Source organism: Lissotriton helveticus, chromosome 2_1, assembly GCF_964261635.1.
Source record: "Lissotriton helveticus chromosome 2_1, aLisHel1.1, whole genome shotgun sequence".
Taxonomy (NCBI): Eukaryota; Metazoa; Chordata; class Amphibia; order Caudata; family Salamandridae; genus Lissotriton; species Lissotriton helveticus.
Genome location: NC_136059.1, coordinates 697,468,040 through 697,492,040, shown reverse-complemented (window position 1 = coordinate 697,492,040; position 24,001 = coordinate 697,468,040). Strand labels below are relative to the sequence as shown.

The 24,001-nt window shown below is 49.5% G+C and overlaps 1 protein-coding gene across 2 annotated transcripts; it reads left to right on the top strand.

Moving 5' to 3' along the window:
• The first annotated feature begins 688 nt into the window (after positions 1-688).
• LOC144819473 (myosin light polypeptide 6-like) lies at positions 689-23,522 on the top strand. 2 transcript variants are annotated; one of them, XM_078677345.1, is made up of 3 exons: positions 689-840; positions 16,756-16,929; positions 21,704-22,285. In XM_078677345.1, exons 1-3 carry the CDS (start codon positions 723-725, stop codon positions 21,706-21,708), a joined length of 297 nt encoding a protein of 98 aa, XP_078533471.1. In that variant the 5' UTR covers positions 689-722; the 3' UTR covers positions 21,709-22,285. The 2 variants fall into 2 exon arrangements, 1 of the variants encoding a protein (XP_078533471.1); XR_013607389.1 differs by lacking the exon at positions 689-840 and adding an exon at positions 5,324-5,476 and having other exon boundaries at positions 21,704-23,522.
• Positions 23,523-24,001: the final 479 nt, after the last annotated feature.

The window sequence follows — 24,001 nt, the reverse complement described above, 5'->3', positions numbered from 1 at the left end:
CCACTGTAGTCTTTGCCCTCTTGAAATTTTTAACCTCTATGTGGTTCACGCGAAGCCGATTGGTCAAAAGACTTGTATAAAAAGACTCCTTGAAAGTTATATACTGTTTTCACAGTACCCCCTTGTTTTAAAATGTTTTATACTGGATCACACTGTGTTTAATTCGTTTTTAATTGTGTATAAATGTTATGTATCTTTTATGATCTGTGATCGAAATAAAGATTTTTGGAATGGAATAATCCACTGTCCCCCATGTGGCAGTGTACCCTCATCGTTGTGCACATGCGCACTAATGGTGCGCATGCGCATTTTAATTTTCATGACGTCTCACTAACCCGCCCATCAGGGACTGTATCCCCTGTTTGTGCACACATTTACGTAAGTGTGGGTGGGGCCAGTTCTACGTTGCCATGTGTAAACACTTCATTCATTGGCTCATCAACTGCTAGTCAGCGCGCTCTCTTTAGACGACAGCCGAACTTGTGAGGGTTGGAGCTGTGAGTGAGGCGCCGCGCGCACGAGCTCCTCCGCCGCTGTGATTAGTCAGCTCTGGCGGGCGCTGCGATGGCGCTTCCTACCAGAGGCAGCCTCGGCGGCAGAGGGGCAGCGCTGTGGGCTGAGGCGACCCGGCTTTGACCAGAGGCAGCAGCAGCATGACCCGCTGCGGCAGAAGGGGGAGCCCGGGGCTTCCGCCACCTCTCCGCCGACCCCCGCCCGGGAGCATGGAGCCCGCCGCCACCGTGCCCCCGCTCAAGGAGGTGCGCTGGAGTTCGGCCTCGCTGCCCCTGGACCAGCTCATCAGCTCCTACCGGCTGCCCCAGGTGGTGCGTCTGGACACCGGTGAGTGCAGCGGCGCCGCGCCGGGAGGGGCCTATGGGGAGCGGGGAGCCAGGGTCCGACGCACCGGCTACGGTCACTGGCTGTGCAGGCGGCACCGGGCGCAACCAGCAGCTCTCCTGACTGACCTCAGCCTCCCCTTCAAAGGAATGGCTGCGGCATCAGCTCGGGAGATTTTAATTCATATTAGAGTAGAATTCCTTTCTTAGGTATTACAACGTTCAACAGAAGTGCAGGTGACTTAAATACCAAGGGGCAGATTTAAAAGCCCCTTGCGCCACTTTTGCGTCACTTTTCCTATGTTAAAAATGACGCAAAAGTGGCGCAAGGGGCTTGTAAATAAGCCCCCAAGTTTGGGGGGCGGTCAAGGTTGCGAATTTGCAACCGAGACACGACCAACTTTATTTCTCCTTGGACTCCAATTAGGAGTGATATTGTACTTGGGACAAGTTGAGGATGGTTGCTTGTCTAAAAAGAAGCCGATCTCTTGTTCAAAACGAAAACAGACTTGTGTGAAGTAGTTACCGTCCCACCGTTCTCCCTACCTCCTTGCTGTTGTGAGTACCAGTGTTCTGAATATGATGGGTCGCTGAGGAGTCCTGGTGCTGTAATTATGCCATACATCCCCACCGGACGCTTGTGTGGCATGGATCTCTACCTGGCATGCCTCCCAACTCTGCTTCATTTTCTGATGATTTGTTTGTTGGGCTACAAGAGAGGAGTAGAATTGGGGTTCTTGAATATTCATGTGTTATACCGCTTTGTTTGTCTATTTTGTATGTCAATTACACAAAGGCATTAATACAGAAAACATACAGAATCACGTCTCGGGCTTACAAAGTAGAGCACATCCGCATTCAAATTAATAAACTACTGTGTTTTCGTGAGTAAATAGAATACTCCAGGGTGATACTTTTTTCCAGTTAAACGAATCTTTAGGGCTGACGCTAGCAAAAGACCTGATATATTTTTTTTATAAGTATAACATATTTTTGTATTTATAGGGTCTTCTTTCATCCAGCCCTCTTCCTCAGTCGTTCTGTTATTGTGTCATTCACATTTTTTGAACGCCACTACAGCATGAGGCAATGTGTTAGCCCATTTCACCTATTGGCTAAGGTGACTATGAGTAACAGCATTCTGCCCTTTAATAAACCGCACATCCACACACAAAGTAGTTCCATTAAGTGCCAAGGTATAGCATGGCAATGCATCCCCCGACCTGTGTCTCCTACTCGGGGGATGCCGCCGTCGTTCAATCTGCGGACTGCGCCTGGGGCGGGGGACCTGCTGTCCGACCCGGAGCATGCCTGGCTCGAGGTGCGGGGCGGGCGGAGCAGTGGTGGCTGCTCTGGAGGGCGATTTAAGGGTGGGGTGGGAGGCGCTACCGTGCACCCTCCTGTAAAGATGAGGCCCGCAATCGGAAGTATCAAGTTGTCAAGATGAATTTAAATAGACACGTTTTCTATTGTTTTACAAACTTAGCACACAACGTTACCGGTGTCGTGTTTTACCACATTAATAGACTAACCCTGCATGTCCCACTATTGGAAATATAAATTTGTCCGCTAGACCCCTTATACTTTAACTGATGCTTAAGCCCAGAGCATCTTTACAACTAAACAACGTCATTCTTATACCAAAACGTTCATTGTGGACATGTGTAGGTCACAGGCTCGATCCTTCCGAGGTCATATCAGTCAGTTGGTGCTATGGTTAGCAAATATTTTCCCACATACAGACGTGAAAAATTGTATAAAGTGTGCGTCATGTATACTTATTATTAAAAGTTTGTTTGGTAATGCACGAACCCGTGCAGAAGACGTCAGTGTGACCATTACACTGGAAAAAGAAGTCAGAGGTTTATTATGAAGGAAAGCCTTATCACCTGTTCTACATCTAAAGGGCTGATCCCACAAACAAAATCCCCTTTTGTTGCACTACCCTACACAGCCACACACACTTTGATTCCATTACTGTGCAAACTGTACTATTGCAGCTTCCCTTTGCCGATCCAGACATTCATTTTAAATATCATCTTTAAAAATACTGAATTCAGTGAACTCCACGTTACTACCAAGCGGTAGCCGGTGACCTGCACGGACAGGTGTATGGTTGATATGAAGGTTTTAACTTAATGAAACCTATTTTGTTTTCTCATACATTTAAAGTATTCAACGGCGTTCTGCGGTATGCCGTAATGCTAAGCTATGGTGCTTTCTGGCTATACACTCGATTACTTTCGGTAATATTTCACACTCCAGATCCTTCCCTAAAGCCTTGGTACAGTCCGGCCCTGGTACAGTCCCTGCCTCTGCAGGCCCCCCATGGATGGAGAGTCCTGCAGCTCCCACCCGTGTCCTGCAACAGTCCCTGTCTCTGCAGGGCCCCAGGTCTGCAGATCCCATCGTGGCCCTGGTACAGTTCCTTCCTCTTCAGGGCCCAGGGCTGGAGAGTCCTATGGCTCCCATCGTGGCCCTGGTACAGTCCCTTACTCTGCAGGGCCCCCAGGTCTGGAGCCCTGAAGCTCCCATCGTGGCCCTGGTACAGTCCCTGCCTCTGCAGGCCCCCCATGGATGGAGAGTCCTGCAGCTCCCACCATGGCCATGGTACAGTCCCTTCCTCTGCAGGGCCCCAGGTCTGCAGATCCCATCGTGGCCCTGGTACAGTCCCTTCCTCTTCAGGGCCCATGGCTGGAGAGTCCTGTGGCCCCCATCGTGGCCCTGGTACAGTCCCTTCCTCTGCAGGGCCCCAAGGTCTGGTAAGTCCTGCAGCTCCCACCAAGGCCCTGGTACAGTCCCTTACTCTGCAGGGCTCCCAGGTCTGGAGCCCTGAAGCTCCCATCGTGGCCCTGGTACAGTCCCTGCCTCTGCAGGCCCCCCATGGATGGAGAGTCCTGCAGCTCCCACCATGGCCATGGTACAGTCCCTTCCTCTGCAGGGCCCCAAGGTCTGGAGAGTCCTGCAGCTCCCACAATGGCCCTGGTACAGTCCTTATCTCTGCAGGGCCCCCATGGCTGGAGAGTCCTGCAGCTCCCACCCGTGTCCTGCAACAGTCCCTGTCTCTGCAGGACCCCCAGGTCTGGGGTGTCCTGCAGCTCCCACCCACACTACCGTCCTCACTCTACCGCCCTCCCTCTCTATCTATAGCCCTCCCTCTCTATCTATCTATCACCCTCCCTTTCTCTATAGCCCTCCCTTACTCTATCGCCCTCCCTTACTCTATCGCCCTCCCTTACTCTATCGCCCTCCCTTGTTCTATCGCCCTCCCTTACTCTATTGCCCTCCCTTACTCTATCGCCCTCCCTTACTCTATCACCCTCCCTTACTCTATCGCCCTCCCTTACTCTATCGCCCTCCCTTACTCTATCGCCCTCCCTTACTCTATCGCCCTCCCTTACCTCCCTTACTCTATCGCCCTCCCTTACTCTATCGCCCGCCCTCCCTTACTCTATCGCCCTCCCTTACTCTATCGCCCTCCCTTACTCTATCGCCCTCCCTTACTCTATCGCCCTCCCTTACTCTATCACCCTCCCTTACTCTATCGCCCTCCCTTACTCTATCGCCCTCCCTTACTCTCTATCACCCTCCCTTCCTCTCTATCGCCCTCCCTTCCTCTCTATCGCCCTCCTTTCCTCTCTATCGCCCTCCCTTCCTCTCTATCGCCCTCCCTTCCTCTCTATCGCCCTCCCTTCCTCTAAAGCCCTCCTTCTCTTTCTTATCTATCGCCCTCCCTCTATCGCCTTCCCTCCCTCTCTCTATCGCCCTCCCTCTATCGCCCTGTTCTCTTCTCTTCTCACGTGCTGATCTGCTGCTCTCTTCCACCCTGCCTCCTTCTCTAACTCCCTGTTCTCTTGTCTTCTCACGTGCTGAACTGCTGCTCTCTTCCACCCCGCCTCCTTCTTTAACTCCCTGTTCTCTTTTACTGTGCTGATCTGTTGTTCTCTTTCACCCTGCCTCCTTCTCTAACTCCCTGTTCTCTTCTCTTCTCACGTGCTGATCTGCTGCTCTCTTCCACCCCACCTCCTTCTTTAACTCCCTGTTCTCTTTTACTGTGCTTATCTGCTGTTGTCTTTCACCCTGCCTCCTTCTCTAACTCCCTGTTCTCTCAGACACAACCACACCACACACAACCAAACCACACGCGCAACCAGACCCAACCACACACATGTTTATAAGCATTTTATCTTCTTTATTTCTCAAGCTCACTAATGCAAATGAAAACCTGTACAGCAGTGTCCTTACTGCAGTTTTCAGAATTGTAGCCAAGAAGTATCTACACCTACCAGAATGGCAACAACTGCTGCTTAGCCGACAAATTCCTTGACCACCCAACATTGGTTCTTGGATTATGCCTGCCATTATTATAAAACTGTTAACACATTTTTGCACACCATGTAACTTGCCTTATCTGCATACTCTCTGCTAATTTTATGTTATCAATTTGCAGGATTATGGCGGTATGCAGAGACCTAGAATTGTTGTCGACTACCAGACAAATCTGGTATTTGGTGGGCCTGCTGGAAGGTGGATGAAAAGAAAGATGACGCAATCGCTTAATAAACCCATTGGAGGGGCGTTTGTCGACAAAAAACCTAAATTGAGAAAACCTGGATCAAATGGCAATGCGGTCTAAAAAGGTATGTTTCTAGATAGACAGCTTCTGTTTTTTAGGTTTCGCCTCTCACCCCTGGACCAGAGTACCCCTACTCACCCCTAGATCTGAGCACCCGCTACTCACCCCTGGACCTGAGCACCCGCCACTCAGCCCTGGACCTGAGCACCCTCCACTCACCCCTGGACCAGAGCACCCGCCACTCAGCCCTGGACCTGAGCACCCGCCACTCAGCCCTGGACCAGAGCACCCGCCTCTCACCCCTGGACCAGAGTACCCCCACTCACCCCTAGATCTGAGCACCCGCCACGCATCCCTGAACCAGAGCACCCGCCACGCACCCCTGGCCATAGCACCCGCCACTCACCCCTGGATCTGAGCACACGCCACTCATCCGTGGACTAGAGCCCCCCCCAGTTGAAAATTAACTTGGGTGAATCTGAAGGAGCTACATTTTAAGGTGTATTTCAGAGTGCAAAGTCTGTTACGATGAGACCCAGGGGCTTATTATGTCTGTGGTGCATTGAACCTAGGGGGCAAGCCAGAAGTGCTCACTATATCCTAGTTGGCTATTATTACTAAACCTTAGGCTTGCATTAGAGTCTAATGGGCCCCTTTCACTTGGACGCAACGTGTTGCTTGTATCTGATTTAGGATATTACATAAAATGTGACAATCGTGGCAGATCAGCTCTTACCTGTGCCCTCAGCTCTTACCTGTGCCCTCAGCTCTTACCTGTGCCCTTGATAAAGATCAATTCAAACTGGTCAGGCGATTTAGTTGATGTTTCCTAAGTTAAATTTGCCCGGCGGTAAACGCCTCTAATACCATACGAAGTTACTCAATAAAGAGGCAGGCTCTGGAGACAGGAAGACAGGAAACAAGTTTTATTCCGACGGATCAGAACACGTCAGATCGGACAACAAGGTATCGTCTCGAGGTGCTCTATCAACCTCTCTGAGACCTGGTCTTTTATACACTGGTTCAAGACATGTGAACGCTCTTTATTACAACAAAGACATTGTGAAGTATGAGGATGACATCCCCGGCACCCCCCCAGTTCCGGCCCCCTCCAACACATGACAACAGTAGAGGCCCTTACCCCTCATACAATGGGAGGGGGCTATCACGCAGCTGAGTGTTCTGCCGATTCCTTCGGAATTTGTGCGCCTGATCGAATCTCAGAGGGTGGGGAGGTCATGATCAATAGTGGCTCCTTTCAAGAGAAGCGGGTGCATACAGTAGTGGGCAATAAACTGTATCCTCAGGCTAAGGGATGACCAGCGGTTCGTGCAGGCAATCGGGCTCAGAGGAAGGGGTCATCAAAGGAGAGGTATTCATGGACGGAAAGAAGGTGTTGGTCAGGCGCGGGGTGTGATTCTCAGAGACAGAGTCATGCGGGAGGGGAGAGCTTATGCCTTGTGCATGTGAGAGCGGGGACAGTCAGGGTGCGTGGGGGAGGCTCGCAAGGTTCAGGGAAGTGCGCTGACGGGTGATCGTGAACAGGGAGACCATGGTACCTAAAATGGCTGTCGTGTGTGTTCATACCTGAGTCTGCAAGATGGCGTAGATGATGTTCAGTTCACGAACTAAAATTCCACAGTCCTCCCTTTTAACATGTCTCGCCAGCTTGTCAGTTTGGATCGATCCCCATGAGACCCCGTACCTCTATCTCGTATAGGGGACTCATGTGCTCAGTTTTAAAATCCAAAGTCTTAGGGCACATACAGTTGGAAATGAGTGCACACAAAGATGGTAAACATTGAATACCTAAGCAACATCCACACAGTATCATGATTGGTATCAATATAAACGTGAACAATCTCCATCCCCAGTCCTTCAAAGTGTCCCAGAACCAGCCTCCAAGCGACCATCCTTCTTGCTCCTGGTGAACCTCTGAGGACAGTCTGTGAAGGTGTTCGATTGCCTTGTAGACTGAAGGCGAGTTATCTGGCACGTAGGTGTAACAGCTGGAGCCGATGATGCGGCATGCACCTCCACGGTCGGCCAGAACCACATCTAGAACAAGGCGATTTTGAAGGGCCACCAGGCGGACTGCCTGAAGCTCAGCCGTGTTGTTAGCAAGGATGCCAGCGGTGATGTTAATGGTTGTTTCTACTGCCTGTGTCAGGTGTCGGATAGCGCGGCTATTGGCCATTGGGCCCCACAGAGGAACAAGTCCCTTTGCCGCATCCAGGAACTGTGCTCCGGTGGAGTCGGCTTGTCCAATGTCTCCGGCGCGCTTTTGCCGGTGATGGTAGGCTGGGGCCACGTATGTGGGAGGAAGAATGAAGGCGATGTAGCACGTACCCCTCCAGCCTTTTGGGAGCCAAGTGTAAGCTTTGGTGCCACAAAGTACATATTCGGGGAAGCAACAAAGGAAGGAGGATCAACTGAGACCAGTGTTCTGGTGGTGCGGCAGGAACTGTGACCCACCAGCTGTGTTCCCTGGCCTTCAAGACACACGAGTCCTGTGACATTGATGACAGACAGAGCCACGGTCAGGGTGGCAGCTGTTTGCTTCCGTAGGTGGGAGAAGGTGGGTCTGGCTGGATTGTGGAGTACTTGCATTTCGACTCTTTCTTTGGCAGGGATGTTCATAAGGAAGGCGGAACCTGAGACCGCAGGGCAAATGGGGGCAGACGTCCTGCTTTGTTCAGCCAGAACCCATAGTAGAAGTGTGACACTGTCTGACCAGAAGCGGCGTTGTCCTTGTTGCTCTCCTGCAAGAGGATCAGCCAGGCGAGGCAGGAGCCGTGAACTGAGAAAGGAGAAGGGATGAAAGGTATGGAGTGTTCAGTGGCATGCGGGAGCAACCCGCAGATCCAGCAGTTCGTGGCATTTGTAGCAAGGTTGTGCTGGTGCAGCAGTTGCACGAAGGAATTGTTCCAGAACTCCCTGCGCCTCTCTCGGAGCTGAGGCGAAAGGGAGATCAAATGATGCTCTTTCACGGTGATTGGCTGTACAATGGCCAGCAATGTCTGGTGAGCGGGTGTGCTGTCCTCCAAGATCCAGAAGGAGGTAATGAGGAGGAGGCAAAAGAGGAAAAGGATGAAGTAAGCGATTGTCTTTGATTGGTGCAAATTGTCAGTCTTTGGGTTCCTGTAGTGGGTATTTCCTGTTGCTTCCGACGTCTTCTTATCTGGCGCTTCCATCATCTTCTTATCTGGCGCTTCCATCATCTTCATCTTCAAGGTGCTCGGTAGTGGGCAGAACCACAGACTTTGTTTAGCTTCTCTCCGGGTAACCCTTGGTTGCTTTGGGTCACCGTTCTGAGATTTTTAACTTAGTCAGTGGCCTACTTAGCCGAAGCTCCCTCCTTTCGACGCAGGAAATACCCTTCTCGAGATGGCACAGTGGGATCAGAGTGTTTTGCAAGTTCAAGTGCCTCGGTATCAGGATAACAGTTCAGTGATGGTCGGTCTTTGTTCAGGAGATCTTCCTGGGTGCTGACGTTGTCTGTCGTGGCCAGGGTCGAGGAAACCTTCTTGCAGTGGTGTGCATGCAGCCAGTGCTTTTTCCCCTCCACTCAAAGAGCCGTCCGAGTGGTGATCAGGACTTGCCAGGGGCCCGTCCACCGGGGTTCCAGACTCTTTGCCCGTTGAAAATTCCGGACTAGGACATATTCTCCTGGTTGGATATCGTGACCGGGACCCCTGGAAGCATCGGGGATGGCCTGCTGCACCTGTTGATGAATGACAGACAACGTTTTAGTTAACTTGTATAAATAATCTGACAGCAGGACATCGGGGACGTCGTGAATGGAAGTCGGCTTGGGGGCAGTCCAGAGGTTCATCGGTCGCCCAAACACAACCTCGTAGGGGGTCAAGTAGTGCTTAGTGGGAGTGGAGCACATCGATAGTAATGCCAGTGGGAGGGCATCTGGCCACTTAAGTCCTGTGGTGGCCACTATCTTTGACAGTTTCAGTTTCAGTGTAGCGTTGTGTCGCTCAACCAGGCCAGCGGATTGGGGGTGGAAGACCGCATGGAACCTCTGATTTACCCCCAACCCCTTCAGGATTAGTTGGATAACTTCAGCTATGAAGTGGGGGCCATTTTCGCTCCATAAAATTCGACAAAGGCCGTAGCGAGGGAAAAACTCTTTCAGTAGTGCTTTGGCAGTAGTCATGGCAGTGTTATCTCGGGTCGGATAGGCCTCCACCCATTTGCTGAAGGCACATACAATGACTAATACGTACTTCAAGCCTTGGCACCTTTTTAGCTGGATGTAATCCATCTGGAGGACCTCAAAGGGGTGGTCGGGGATCCCAAACCCTCCCCGGGGTACTACAGTTCCTTTCCCGGGGTTGTGTTGTAGGCAAATAGGGCACTGCTGGACCAGGCGTTTGGCTGAGTCGGGGATCTTGTTGTTGTGCCAGACTTTGGAAATGAGTTCAATCATAGGGGCAGAACCTATGTGTGCAGGGGAGTGTGCCATTGTCAGTATGGGAATCAAGTATGCATCGGGCAGCAACCACTTGTTCGTGTCTTTTGTCCGCCAGCAGCCTTCATCGTCCCTTAGACCCACCCGTGCCCACTCAGTCAGTTCGTGAGGTGTGCTGGCCGACTGGATGTCCTTAATCGTTTCCCTAGCGTCAGTCCATTTTTCTGCTTGTGACCTAGTCACATACATGCGCGTCATTGCCCTATTCTCAGCTGTGGTTCGGGCAGTGATGTCGGCCAGTGCGTTTCCCTGTCCAACTAAGTCCGTCACCTTCTTGTGTGCCTGGCATTTGATTACTGCTAATCGTTTGGGGAGAAGAACTGCTTCAATTAGGGCGGAGACTAGATCTCCATGAAGGATGGGCGTGCCGTGGGACGTCAGGAATCCCCTTTCCCTCCACAAGAGCCCAAAATGATGAACCACCCCGAAGGCATACTGGCTGTCTGTGTAAATGTTCGCCGTGGTTCCTGCTGCTATGATACACGCTCGTGTGAGGGCAATTAGCTCTGCTGCCTGTGCGGATCGTTGTGTGATGCGAGCTGTCTCAACTACTGTTCGAGCTGTCGTCACCGCATAGGCAGCAGAAGTGGTGCCGTCTGGGAGTTTGATACAAGAGCCATCTACCCATAGTTCTCCATCAGGGTCTGTAAAAGCAACGTCTCGGAGGTCAATTCTACTCCTGGTCTGTTCGTCCGTGAGGGTCACACAGTCATGTATAGGGGCACATCGGGGTCATTTTCAGGCAAGGGCAACAGTGTAGCAGGATTCAATGTCGTGCATCTCTTCAGGGTGATGTGGGGTGCAAGTAGAGTCAATTCGTACCCTGTCAGCCGTGCACTAGTCAGGTGTTGAGTCTTGGTCTGGTTCAAAAGGGTGTCAACTGCATGGGGTACTAATACCGTGAGAGAGTTCGAAAGTACAATTCCCTCACTCTGGCGGATAGAGACAGCAGCAGCGGCTACTGCTCGAAGGCAGGCAGGTAGAGCTCTGGCGACTGGATCAAGAGTGGCAGAAAAATAGGCACAAGGGCGTTGTTTGGCGCCGATGGGCTGAGTTAGCACAGACAATGCACATCCCTCCCTTTCGTGAGTGAAGAGGGAGAAGGGCTTGGAGTAATCTGGTGTTCCTAGAACGGGTGCCGAGCAAAGGGCATCCCGCAGCTCCTTAAAGGACGCTTGGCATTCGGGGGTCCAAGGGAGTGGGAAAGGGACATCTTTGGCCAACAGGGAAAGTAGGGGTTTTATGATGAGACTGAAATTCGGTAACCATTGTCGGCAGAAAGAGGTAAGGCCCACTAATGAACGGACTTGTTTCTGTGTTTTGGGAATGGGGGTGTCTAGGATGGTTTGGATTCGGTCGGGCGTAAGTTTCCTCCCTTCTTTGGACAGGAGATGGCCTAGGTATGTTACTTGGGGCTGGCAGAACTGCAGTTTCTTTTTGGAGACTTTGTGGCCATTCTCCGCAAGAAAGTGCAAGAGTTGGAAAGTGGCTGTGATTGCAAGCGGAGTGGTGTCGGCCGCCAAAAGGATATCATCGACATATTGGATCAACACCACTCCATCTGGTAGCTGGACGGCGTCCAGCTGTCTTTTGAGGGCCTGGCTGTAAATGCTGGGACTTTCAGTGTAGCCCTGGGGAGCTCTACAAAATCGGTATGAACGGTTTTTTAAAGTGAAGCCGAAGAGATAGCGGCTGTCTGGATGGATGGGGATAGAGAAAAATGCATTTTTAAGATCAATAACGGTGAAGGTGGTGGCGGTGGACGGGATGAGAGTCAGAATGGTGGCGATGTCTGAGACTACGGGGTACTGTGGTACCACCACGTTGTTGACTTCTCGCAGGTCGATGATGAAGCGGTATGCTTTCTCATCTCCCTCACCTTGCTTTTTAACAATGGGCAGGATAGGGCTATTGCAGACATTACTAACCACTTCCTCTACCACTCCTGCATCTACCAAGGACTGAATAATCGCTACCAATGCCTTCTCACCTTCGGGTGATATCCGGTACTGTGGGAGCTTCGGGAGTATTGCATCTGGTCGAACAGTTATGTGTACGGGATCGATCATCATTCATCCTACATCCGAGTCGTTTCTGGCCCATAGGTACAGGGGTAGGGTATCGAGCGAGGATAGGTCAGCATCTGTTATGGCGTACATATGTCGTGTGGGGTAGGGTCTGGACATGCTTGGATTGTCGTACAGGATGACTCGGACTCCATCCGGGGAACACCTAATAGTGGCTCGGAAATGTTTCAGTAAATCAATACCCATAATGGCGTCAGGGGAGTTGGAGGAGAGCAGAAATGTTGTGTCAGTGGGATTGTTTCCTAGGTCAAAGGAGATAGGTTCAGACAGGGGGTTGGTGGAGGGTGTTCCATCGAAACCTATCGATGTAATGTGTGAGCCAGACAAGGGTGCCCTTGGAATCAGTCGCTTTGATAATACACTACGTGTCGCTCCAGTGTCTACCAAAAATGGAGACTTTGTACCCAGGACCTTAGCAGTGACGTAAGGACCTTGCTGGTCAACACAGAGCTCGACTGGATCCCTCCCTTGCCCCTGGCCGTCCTATGCAAATGTTTCAGTATTGTTGCCGTCGGACTGTTGGCACTGATTCTGTCGGGGGCGGTCAAATGTATTTGGTCTGCTAGGTCGGTCATTGGTGGTGTCGTGGGTCTGCCCTCGCCCCTGCCCTCCAGTTTTGGGGCCATTTGTCATGTCCCTTGTCTCTTTATTTTTAATCATTTCCCGAAGGGCCAGGCATTGAGACTTCCAATGTCCAAATTCTTTACAGAATGCACACTGGTTCTCATCGAGGTCAGTTCGTGGAGCACCGGGTGTGGGGTTGCGGTCTCTAGTGGGTGGATTCCTAGGGGCATTCGACTGGTAGTTCCCCCTATACCGTTCCCTTCCTGTAGTCACTCCCTGTAATTGAGCAATCATCACTCGTTCCTTAAAGTCCTTTTTCTTTTTCTCATTCGCCCTCTCGTTCTCGTTCTTTTGGTGTTCGTAATACTGAGCCATCTGAAGGATAGCTGCAGGTTTGGAGGCTCCCCAACTACTCTCGCTCGTCTGTAACTTTTGGGAGACCTCTTGCGATAGCCCCCTTTACGTAGTTTTGCACGAAGAGGTGTTGTCCGGTTGCGGTGGTCATGTCTTGGCCACTGTAGTCGGAGAACACTGTTTCAAATCGGGAGAAATATTCTGATACGTCTTCCTGGGGTTTCTGACGGCAAGCCGTGACTACCGACCAGTCTACCTTCTTCTCTGGGATTAATGTCTTTAGTTTCTGCACTATTTTGTCTGGGAGTTCCAGTATGTCTTTTACAGGTTTCCTTCCGGGTTCTCGCTGCCCATCTAGTTCATTGAGTTGTTTCCAGGTGTGCCCGAACAGATCCGTGTGGTCGGCTTTCCGGATTTGCTTCCACACATCGGCCGGCAGACACAACCCGAAAAACAAATCAATGTCCGATAGAGTCATTATAGTTGAGCCCAAGGCTGTGCCTAGTTCGGTATAAAATGCTGTAGGGTTCTTTCTTAAATCGGGCAGGGTTTGCCTAAAAGTTAAAATATCTTGCCGATCCCATGGTTGGTAAACCCAATTATACACAACCCTCCCCTTTGCATCTGCGTGGTTGATATCATCGTTTGTTCCCTGACCTCTTGGGGGAACCCAGTAGGGGGCGGCTTCTCTGATAGGCATCATAGTGTTGGCTGCTTCTAATGAGGGCTCGATCGTCTCAGGGACTGTGATCTTGACCTCTGGTTTCTGTTCCGCGAGGTGGCGGAAGACCTCAAGCGTTTGCATGAAGAGGTCCGTCACATCGCCCTCAGTTCCATCCCCAACATCGACCCTTCTATATAGAGTCGTCAGTTTTGTAGGACCCTTATTCTGGTACCTATCCTCATATGCGTTCAGGGTGTGGTAGCTGAACCGCAGAATGAAATGCCGTCTATGACTACCGGCATGTGAGTTGTGCATATTCATCGTATATTCTTCGCTCTCCTTCCGTTCTACCAGTGTTTTTGCTATCTTGTCGATTCCATCCCGCTCATCTTTGCTCAACCTATTTAGTCTGGCTGTTAGCTGTTTGTCAGTCTCGAGTTCATCTGGTGTTGTTACCAATGCGGCCGGTGCGAAGGCTTTAAGAGTCGGGGCACTAGCGCTAGGGTTACCCTCGACCGCACTCTGAACTGGTGAGTGTTGTGCTAGAGGCTGGCCGGGAGCATAAGGAGGGGGCATGTAGATAATTGGAGGACCGAGCAGTAACTCGTCATTTGCCCGCTGTTTGGAGGGCATCTCCGGGTAGAGCGTAGGGGGGGTCCTGACAGGGCATTGACCTGCCAGTCCTGATTCTTGTGTTTGTTTAACTTCCTCTCTTCTTATTATTTCTTCATCTAGTTCTTTTGCGGCCAGATGGGCTGCTTTTCGTAACTCTTTCACTATTTTTGCTTCTTCTCTTTTCCTTCGCTGTTCTGCTTCTTTGCGCCACATGCCAATACTATCGAGCATAGTGGGCGTTGCCTTATTTATTTTCACAGCTGCTTCTAACGTTTTTATTTTATTTTCATCAAAAGAACCTATCAGTGGCCACTGACTTTCGGGATTCTTTTTTGTATATTTATGCCATAACTTACTATAAGCTATAGCGACTAGTCCTTGCTTAGTAAACATGTCCTTATTAGGGGTACCTTCCAATGGAGCTGGATGGTTAATCTCTAATAAGCGGTCCGGGTTGACCCAACTACTAACCGTTGGGGAGAATATAGGCATGACGGATTACAATGGGGGGCAAAAGCCTGCACTACCTATCTTTTCACTACTTGCAAAAGACTGGACAGAATATTCTATTCTACGCTGTTTGCAAACAGAGAATACCTCCAGAAGGAACCAATTCCAAACAGTCAATGTTTGGATAAACAATCAATCAATGAAGAATGAAATAGGCACGACGGGTTAAAAGCTTGCGTTACCTACCCTTCACTATCGGCAAAGGGAGAGAGAATATTCCTATTCTTCCCCGTTTGCAGGCAGAGAAGATCCTTAAGAGAACCAACTTCGAACAATTCAATGCTCGATCAAACAATCAATCAATGGGGAGAAAAGTAGGCACGGCAGATTACAATGGGGGACAAAAGTCCGCGTTACCTACCCTTCAATATCTGCAAAGACTAAACAGAGTATGGCGACTCTGTGCTTGTTTGCAAATAGAGAATCTCTCAGAGACAATAAAAATGAGTAATACTAGTATTTTCAAACAATCAAAACAATCAATTTCGCAATTTGTCGTGTGTCACGACCTTACCCGGACCGCATGGACAGTTTCTCGTCTTCCGCTTCCAGCGCCCGATCGTCCTCTACTCTCTGTTGCTATCGCGGCACTCCTGGTGGTTCCCAGTCAGGACCGTAGATCACTCGGGAGAGGTCTGCTCGGAATCAGTGAAGTTCAGATGATCGGCTGTCAGACGAGGGTCTATCGGACAGGAGCTCTCCCGATCGTTGCAGTCGTTCACTCTGTCGTCGGGACCTCTCCCACTGGATCCACGTGTCGCTGATGGGCCCCGCGTTTGGGACGCCAATTGATAAAGATCAATTCAAACTGGTCAGGCGATTTAGTTGATGTTTCCTAAGTTAAATTTGCCCGGCGGTAAACGCCTCTAATACCATACGAAGTTACTCAATAAAGAGGCAGGCGCTGGAGACAGGAAGACAGGAAACAAGTTTTATTCCGACGGATCAGAACACGTCAGATCGGACAACAAGGTATCGTCTCGAGGTGCTCTATCAACCTCTCTGAGACCTGGTCTTTTATACACTGGTTCAAGACATGTGAACGCTCTTTATTACAACAAAGACATTGTGAAGTATGAGGATGACATCCCCGGCACCCCCCCAGTTCCGGCCCCCTCCAACACATGACAACAGTAGAGGCCCTTACCCCTCATACAATGGGAGGGGGCTATCACGCAGCTGAGTGTTCTGCCGATTCCTTCGGAATGTGTGCGCCTGATCGAATCTCAGAGGGTGGGGAGGTCATGATCAATAGTGGCTCCTTTCAAGAGAAGCGGGTGCATACAGTAGTGGGCAATAAACTGTATCCTCAGGCTAAGGGATGACCAGCGATTCGTGCAGGCAATCGGGCTCAGAGGAAGGGGTCATCAAAGGAGAGGTATTCATGGACGGAAAGAAGGTGTTGGTCAGGCGCGGGGTGTGATTCTCAGAGACAGAGTCATGCGGGAGGGGAGAGCTTATGCCTTGTGCATGTGAGAGCGGGGACAGTCAGGGTGCGTGGGGGAGGCACGCAAGGTTCAGGGAAGTGCGCTGACGGCTGATCGTGAACAGGGAGACCATGGTACCTAAAATGGCTGTCGTGTGTGTTCATACGTGAGTCTGCAAGATGGCGTAGATGATGTTCAGTACACGAACTAAAATTCCACACCCTCAGCTCTTACCTGTGCCCTCAGCTCTTACCCCTGTGCCCTCAGCTCTTACCCCTGTGCCCTCAGCTCTTACCCATGTGCCCTCAGCTCTTACCCCTGTGCCCTCAGGTCTTACCCCTGTGCCCTCAGCTCTTACAGCTGTGCCCTCAGCTCTTACCCCTCTGCCCTCAGCTCTTACCCTGTGCCACACATTGAATTGGAGATCTCTGCCTCGTTCACAGTTGATAGATGGACCATATCAGTAATATTCATTGGCAGTCTGGGATGGGACAAAAGCCTGACTGGAGGTGGTAGGGGGGTTTTGGGGAACTTGGACGATCACATTGTTTAAAGTTTGTCACTGTTAATGTGTACTCGCCAGCCTGGAACGCTGCTGCAGCCGGTGACTGCTCCTCTGAACTCTTCTCTTCTTCCCAGAGCTTAACACCAAGATGATTGGCTTTGACGAGTTCTTGCCCATGCTGCAGACAATTGCGAAGAACAAGGACCAGGGTACCTACGATGACTTTGTGGAGGGGCTGAGGGTCTTCGACAAAGAAGCCAATGGCTCTGTGATGGGCGCTGAGCTGCGACATGTACTAGTCACTCTGGGTAAGAGGCCATTTTAGCACAGTACTATTTTCAAGGCAGAGTATAATTGACTGCTGAACTCCACAGCCCCCCAGCAGTGTTCAGGGCCCCCCTTTCTGATTCCGAGCTTAGATTTCTACCCGCGTCTGGATATTACAGTTAATGTGCCCTGTTTCAGCCTAACAAAGTGTCCTATCAATCTCATTTAACTGTACATTCTTTTGGGGCGAGGGAGGACGGGGACACGGTTGGGTTACAAGTGGTTTTTGGATTGCCCCTTCTACAGGCTAGAGCTTTGACTGACTAATAGTTAGTGTTGGTGAGCCATGTCCTGGAAATTGGTGGCCTCCTTGTCTTGTGGGTAGCGGCCACTTCAGAACATCTGCTCTGTCTGGTTTTACCCTTGTGGCTGGCTAGTCAGCTGCCAGTGCTGCTTCTGTGGCGGAAGTGTATTTGGTGGGTAAGTGCTGGGTCTGAAGCTGTGCGTGCTGCTGCATTCTGGGCAGTTAATCTGGAAGGTGTTTGATCGAAGCCTGTGTGCATTTTTGTCCTTTCCTTTGTGCAGGTGAGAAGATGTGTCTGTGTGTGTGGCTGTGTCTGTGTCTGTGTGGCTGTGTCTGTGTGTGTGGCTGTGTCTGTGTGTGTGGCTGTGTCTGTGTGTGTGGCTGTGTCTGTGTGTGTGGCTGTGTCTGTGTGTGTGTCTGTGTGTGTGGCTGTGTCTGTGTGTGTCTGTGTGTGTGTGGCTGTGTCTGTGTGTGTGTGGCTGTGGCTGTGTGTGTGGCTGTGTCTGTGTGTGGCTGTGTCTGTGTGTGTGGCTGTGTGTGTGGCTGTGTCTGTGTGTGTGGCTGTGTCTGTGTGTGTGGCTGTGTCTGTGCGTGTGGCTGTGTCTGTGTGTGTGGCTGTGTCTGTGTGTGTGGCTGTGTCTGTGTGTGGCTCTGTCTGTGTGTGGCTCTGTCTGTGTGTGGCTCTGTCTGTGTGTGGCTCTGTCTGTGTGTGGCTCTGTCTGTGTGGCGCTCTGTCTGTGTGTGGCGCTCTGTCTGTGTGTGGCGCTCTGTCTGTGTGTGGCGCTCTGTCTGTGTGTGTGTGTGTGGGGCGCTCTGTCTGTGTGTGTGTGTGTGTGGGGCGCTCTGTCTGTGTGTGTGTGTGTGTGGGGCGTCCTGTCTGTGTGTGTGTGTGTGTGTGTGGGGCGCTCTGTCTGTGTGTGTGTGTGTGTGTGTGGGGCGCTCTGTCTGGCTGTGTGTGTGTGTGTGGGGCGCTCTGTGTGTGTGTGAGTGTGTGTGGGGCGCTCTGTCTGCGTGAGAGTGGCTCTATATGAATGTCAGTGCAATCCATCACGTCATTAACAATTACAGACCTTCACATCGCCAACACCTTGGCATTGGTTTGATAGTTGAAATAATTGGGCAGTGTGGTGGTTATAATATTAATTATGGGTATCTCAAAATAAAGGCTTTGTCAATGTGAAGGGCATGTCTTTGAAATTGGATGGCCTCTTCTCCCTATTTCATTTATTTCCAAATCCTTCGGCTCTCTCATTGACCAATCTGTGTCCTTCAAAGGGCATGTCCAGAAAAGAGCACAGACATCGGAGTCCCAGCTTATATTAAAGCACATTATCAAGCTTGCCCTTCATCTTAAACATTTGTGGTTCACGTTCCAGGTAATTGTCTTATCATTTGCCCAATGAGGCCCCACACTACTCTCCCACAGTTCTCATTAACACCTGTCAAAGTTTCTCTTACGCGGTCGCTTTTCTAATCGCCAACAACAGACAATGTGAGCTTGTTTGCCCTTCTTTGAAATAAGTACATGAGTTCCCTCTCCATTTCATAATCAACCTCGAAGTGTGTTGTGTGAGCTACAAGGCACTTCTCTTGAGTAAACCTGAATACATTGCCTCTAAACATGGCTGGTGGACCAAACACTGCTGGCAGTTGATCTCTGGCTAGGTTCTGTTATCTGCCGACATTCCATTAAATTCAGAGGCTGCTGTTTCATGATACTTTGATTTGCATCTCTGCACCACCACTGCCATGCACACACACACCACCACTGCCATGCACACACGGACACCAAAAAAAAATAATGCAAAGCATTGTCATTTACAATGCCAGTAACTCAAACTTAAATGCTGCGAGACCTATTCCATTGCAAATGCTTGTTTTCTATATCTTTGCTTTTGAAGCAATTGCACCTCCTCGTCTTTATCTTACGATGTTTACAGCTAAAACACGAGTGCGTCAAAGGTCTCGCATTTGAGAGACTTTGATCAGAAGACTCCTGAAAACTGCCTTGACAGAGTGAGCTAGTGAGAGTGGGAAAGGGAGACCGTGAGGGAGTGAGAGGGAAAGGGAGGGAGGGAAAAGGAGTGACAGAGTGAGGGAGTGACAGGGGGAAAGGAAGACAGTGAGAGGGGGAGGGAGGGAAAGGAAGGGAGGGAAATGGAGTGAGTGGGAGTGAGTGAGGGAGTGAGAGAGGGAAAGGGAGACAGAGGGAGTGAGAGAGGGAAAGGGAGACAGAGTGAGGGAGTGAGAGGGAAAGGAAGGGAGTGAGTGAGAGAGGGAAAGGGAGACAGGGGGAGGGAAACAGAGTATGGAAGAGGGAGGGAGAGTGAGGGAGGGAGACAAAGAGACAGCAAGAGATGTGTGTATCCCGGGTCTGGTGGCTCAGTGGACGAAGGTGTCCGCTGCAGGGACCAGTGATCAACCTTATGGTCAGTTGTTTTTTTTTGTTGCTCTAGCCCTGCCACCTCCCCCTGTAGTATGTTTATCTAGGGACCTGTATCGATACTCCTATTCCTGACCCTTGTCTGGTTATAAATCACTAATATCCCTACAACGGCACAGAAACCAGTTTCATAAATTAGTCATAGCGCATGCTGTCACATTAAGCAAGCACTATTCCTCCAGCCCCCTAGAAAGCACACAGAGTTCTTAAACAAATCCTAGCCTCCGCGACCTGGGAAATCACCGCCCGCTATGTTTTGATTTCGTCCGAGAACTCCTGCGAAGCACTGTAAGAACGACCAGTTCTTAGTGACATCTTTATTGACGTCTTATGTCCATCCTTACGTCAAACCCAGCACCTCTCAGGTATAAATATACCAACGTTGCCCTAAGCAAACACACGGTGGTGATGAACCTGGAGCAGCGACTACTTGCCGGAGAGCCCAGCTGATGCGAGAGCCCACGGACGCTGCCCCTCCCCTTTTGACGCGCTGAGGAAGACGCTGTCAAAAGCTTTTCTCTTGCCGAGAAATCCAGCCTCCAGCGTTTCCAGCCCACCTTCGCGGGTGACTGGGATACCGAGTCCTGAGAAAGAGATACCAGCCCTCTAGCCTTCTAAATCCCAGGTACTGAACTGACTAAAACCTTACAGAGAATTCTTGAGTCAGATTCTTGGCAAAACAAACTTAACTTAAACTGCTACTTACTTACTCCCTCCCACGTATTAGGCTTAGGTCAGGTACACCGGGGTAGGGGTAGTTAAAAGCACCCTTGACGATTAGTCAATGTATATATGTATGTATATCTTTTATCCATTTTAAAGTATCATATGGCTAAGAAACCATATCAATGCTTTTACAGTATTATTTTATAATCCTGCTTTTACTATATGCATTCTACTTAACCCTAAGTATTGCAATTGTAGCGATTCATTTCTCTTGTATGAGAAAAGAGACTGATCAATAAATAACACCTTTTATTGAAAACGCCCGTCTCTTCTTTTCTCTACAATCTGGTGAAACTAAGTATGCACGTATTGACTGAGTAAAATAGCTGTCTTTTGTTTTCACACGACTCTAGAGATGTACACTTGATCAGGGAGAGCAAAGTTGTCATGTTCTATGGTTGTCAGAAACTAAATCCCTTCTTGTCTATCCAGGGAGGTTAAAATCCTCCTCGCCTATTCGAGAAAGTTTCTAGTGAACTCTGAGCTAGCTGGCACACAAAACTTAAGTCTAATATAGTCAGTAGAAGACCTAGTTAACCTCTGTCCTACGTCTATACTATTGAAGATATTATTCCAATGCGCAGAGCCTATTGGGAATATAGGAACTACACTACACCCCACTGACCCCGCCCCCACTGGTGCGGCCCTCAGACACAAACCACAGTGTAAATTTGGCCCCTGAGAGAACGTTTGTGAGTACCCATGACCTATGCTGTGCTTCCAAGCGCTGAGATACCCCCCTGGGGGTGATTCAAGCGCTATACACATTAAATAAAATCATTAATTAAATCAAACAGGTACACATGCTGCAAACGGATAAGTTAATTACCATCAACAATTAGCTTGCAGCCTGTAATGCTGTGGATGCACTTGCACCCTTCCTGCCACCAGGGCTCACACTGCATATTGAATGTTCAGATCTGTTTACTCCTTCCTCAGCTTTGCAAATAACACTTCTTCTGTACTGAGTTTCACCCAAAAAATTGTAGTTTCGCAGGAAATGAATTTCTTGGAAATGTGATGCCCACCCTCAATATTCCAGTCATCGCCCCCTCTGTACAAGGACTCCTCGGAGCTCATGGGCGTTCATAGACCTGGCATGGATTTTTCCATCCTATGGTCTGTCTGGACATACTCTAAAATTTAGAAGTCCTGCATATCTTCTCCCCGTTGTAAGATGCCTTTTCTAATAATATATTCTTTCTGCTTTTTTGTGATCTGAAATCTGAGTTCTTTACTTGCACTGTACACAAGACTTTTGCTGTTACTTTTGTAATAGTTAGTGTGCATTTGTTCTGGAGAATTTTGCTAAAGATGGTTTAAAACTTGTGTTTACTTTTAGGGTGAGAATCCCTTTGAAATCGTTGAACAAACGGGAGAATCGGTAGTTGAGGAAACAACTGATGTGAATGATGAAGACAATGAGCAAAACGAAAAGGAGGACATTGATGGTGAAAACGATGAAAATGAGGAGCAGATAATGTGGAGGCAGAAAGTGCAGATGCGGATGATGCTGCTGACCCAAATGATTTGTCTGGGGACTTAACAACCACTGATGAAAACTAGTTGAGAAACTGCCCTGAAAGACCAAACACTTTAGCACACTGCATTGGTGGACTTAAAGAACAATTTTCCGCAAAGTTGAGCAGTTCGTTCACCCTGCATGCATTCCACTTCTGTTTTAATTGCCTATGGGCAAACCGGTTTTAAGTTTTGTTTTTTTAGTAAACTAAAGCTTGTATTAAGCACAGCAAATGCGTCAGTATTCTTCCAGTGTAAATTGATTTGTTCATGGTTACGTTTTGAGTAATTTTGAGCAGTTTGGGTTCTAAATATTCCAATGTGATTTTTTTCCAGTTTTTAGCGCCCAATGTAGTGTTGTATATAATTCAAGCTGTTGTAGCAAAGAAACCCTGATTATGTCCTGCAGTAATAAAGGCTTACAACAAGATTATACACTTATTTTGCACCTCTCCTATATGGTACTGTCTACCTCAAAGAACGGGTACACTCAAGGTGGTGTATAATGTGTTTTATGCCCGGAGGTAGTGCCCCAGGGGGGAGCACTCGCCTGTTTAATGCTGATAAAAGGCTCTTTGCTGAGGTGTGAGATTGGAGAGGGGGCCGAGGGTATTCTAGGTGACGAGGTGTTACTGTAAGGCCTGGTAGCCTCTGGATAATCAGCAGAGGTGGGGATGGCAAGAAACATCCGCTCTGCCTATGGGGGCCTTGTGACACCAGCTGGGTGATTCACCCACCGAGGTGTTCCTTTCTTGCTTTAAAGCGTTGGATTTGTCTTGTGTTTTTTCTGCACTTTTATTTAGCGCGAACCCTATCGGAAGGTATTGCAGCGCTTTAAATGAACACTAGTTACATCACACAAGGTCACTATTTAAACCAGAAAAACAAGCATTTTCGGAAATTATGTAGAATATTCCATTTGTGGAGTGCTGCAGTCGGGGCCGGAGCTGAATTTTAATCAGGGGGGCACTGCAGTGATGGACTGCAGTGTGTCTGCTGTTATACCAATGGCATAAATCACGCCAAGCCAGACTCTGTACCCACATGCACCAGCTCCCGACTGTCAGGGTGGTCGGGAGGCAGCTGGAAAGGTCTGAGGTACCAGGGAGAGGGGGATGGACACAGACAGGGACGGAGGAACCAAGGAAGCAAGAAAGAGCGGGAAAGACGAGGGAGGAAAGGAGAGGAGGAAGAAAATAATATGATAAGGAAGGAGGAGGGGCGAAGAGAGGGATAAACGGAGGAGGGGGTTATGAGGGAGGAGAACAGAAGTGGATTGACAGAATACAGACTACGGAAATGAAGCGCGAAAACGAAGGAAGCAGTCGAGGCGGGCATGCAGGGTGGAAGGAGTAGAGGGGAAAGATCAACAGGATAGAAAGAAGAGAATGGAAGGAATAAAGCCGGGAAGCTGCACATTGGGGACACAAGAAATAATGAGCAGAAGTAGAGATGGAGAAAAGCAGAAGCACAGAGAAAGAGACTGAAGAGGATGGGGCAATGTTGGAAAGAACGAGGAATGAGGTAAGAAAGAGAAAACCGGAGCGAGAACAAGGAAGGTGGAATGAAGAAGAGGAAATCAAATAAGGAAGGCAGTAATAAAGAAGATATGAGAATACAGGTGATGAAGTTGTAGAAAATATGGAGGAAGGGGAAGAAAGGAGAAAGTACACCAAAGCATGTAAGAAAATAAAAGATGCATCGAAGATGAAGAATGGGAGACAGGGAGATTGACAAAGAGGAATACATGAAGGAGGAGACTGAGGGAAGGTGATAGAAATGGGAGGAAAGTGAACAAGTCAGTGTAAAGTGGTAGGTGGAATGAAGCATGGGCCGCAAAGAACACCAAATAAAAAGTGAGAAAAACTAGCTCTGGCATTGCGCGGAGTGGGGCGGGGGAGCGGCTTCCTTTCAAGTCTGATGCCGAGGCATGGTGTGGGATGTGGCTGGCGATGTGCACGCGCCTGGCTCACATGAACTGAATTGAATCCGCAGTTTGGGGAGACTTTTCGGAACAACTACACAAACAATTAGGAGGGGACCCAAGGGAAAGTTTAACGACCAAGCTCTGGATACATTCCCTACAGTATACTCATAACAACAAAGGTACCAGAGGGTC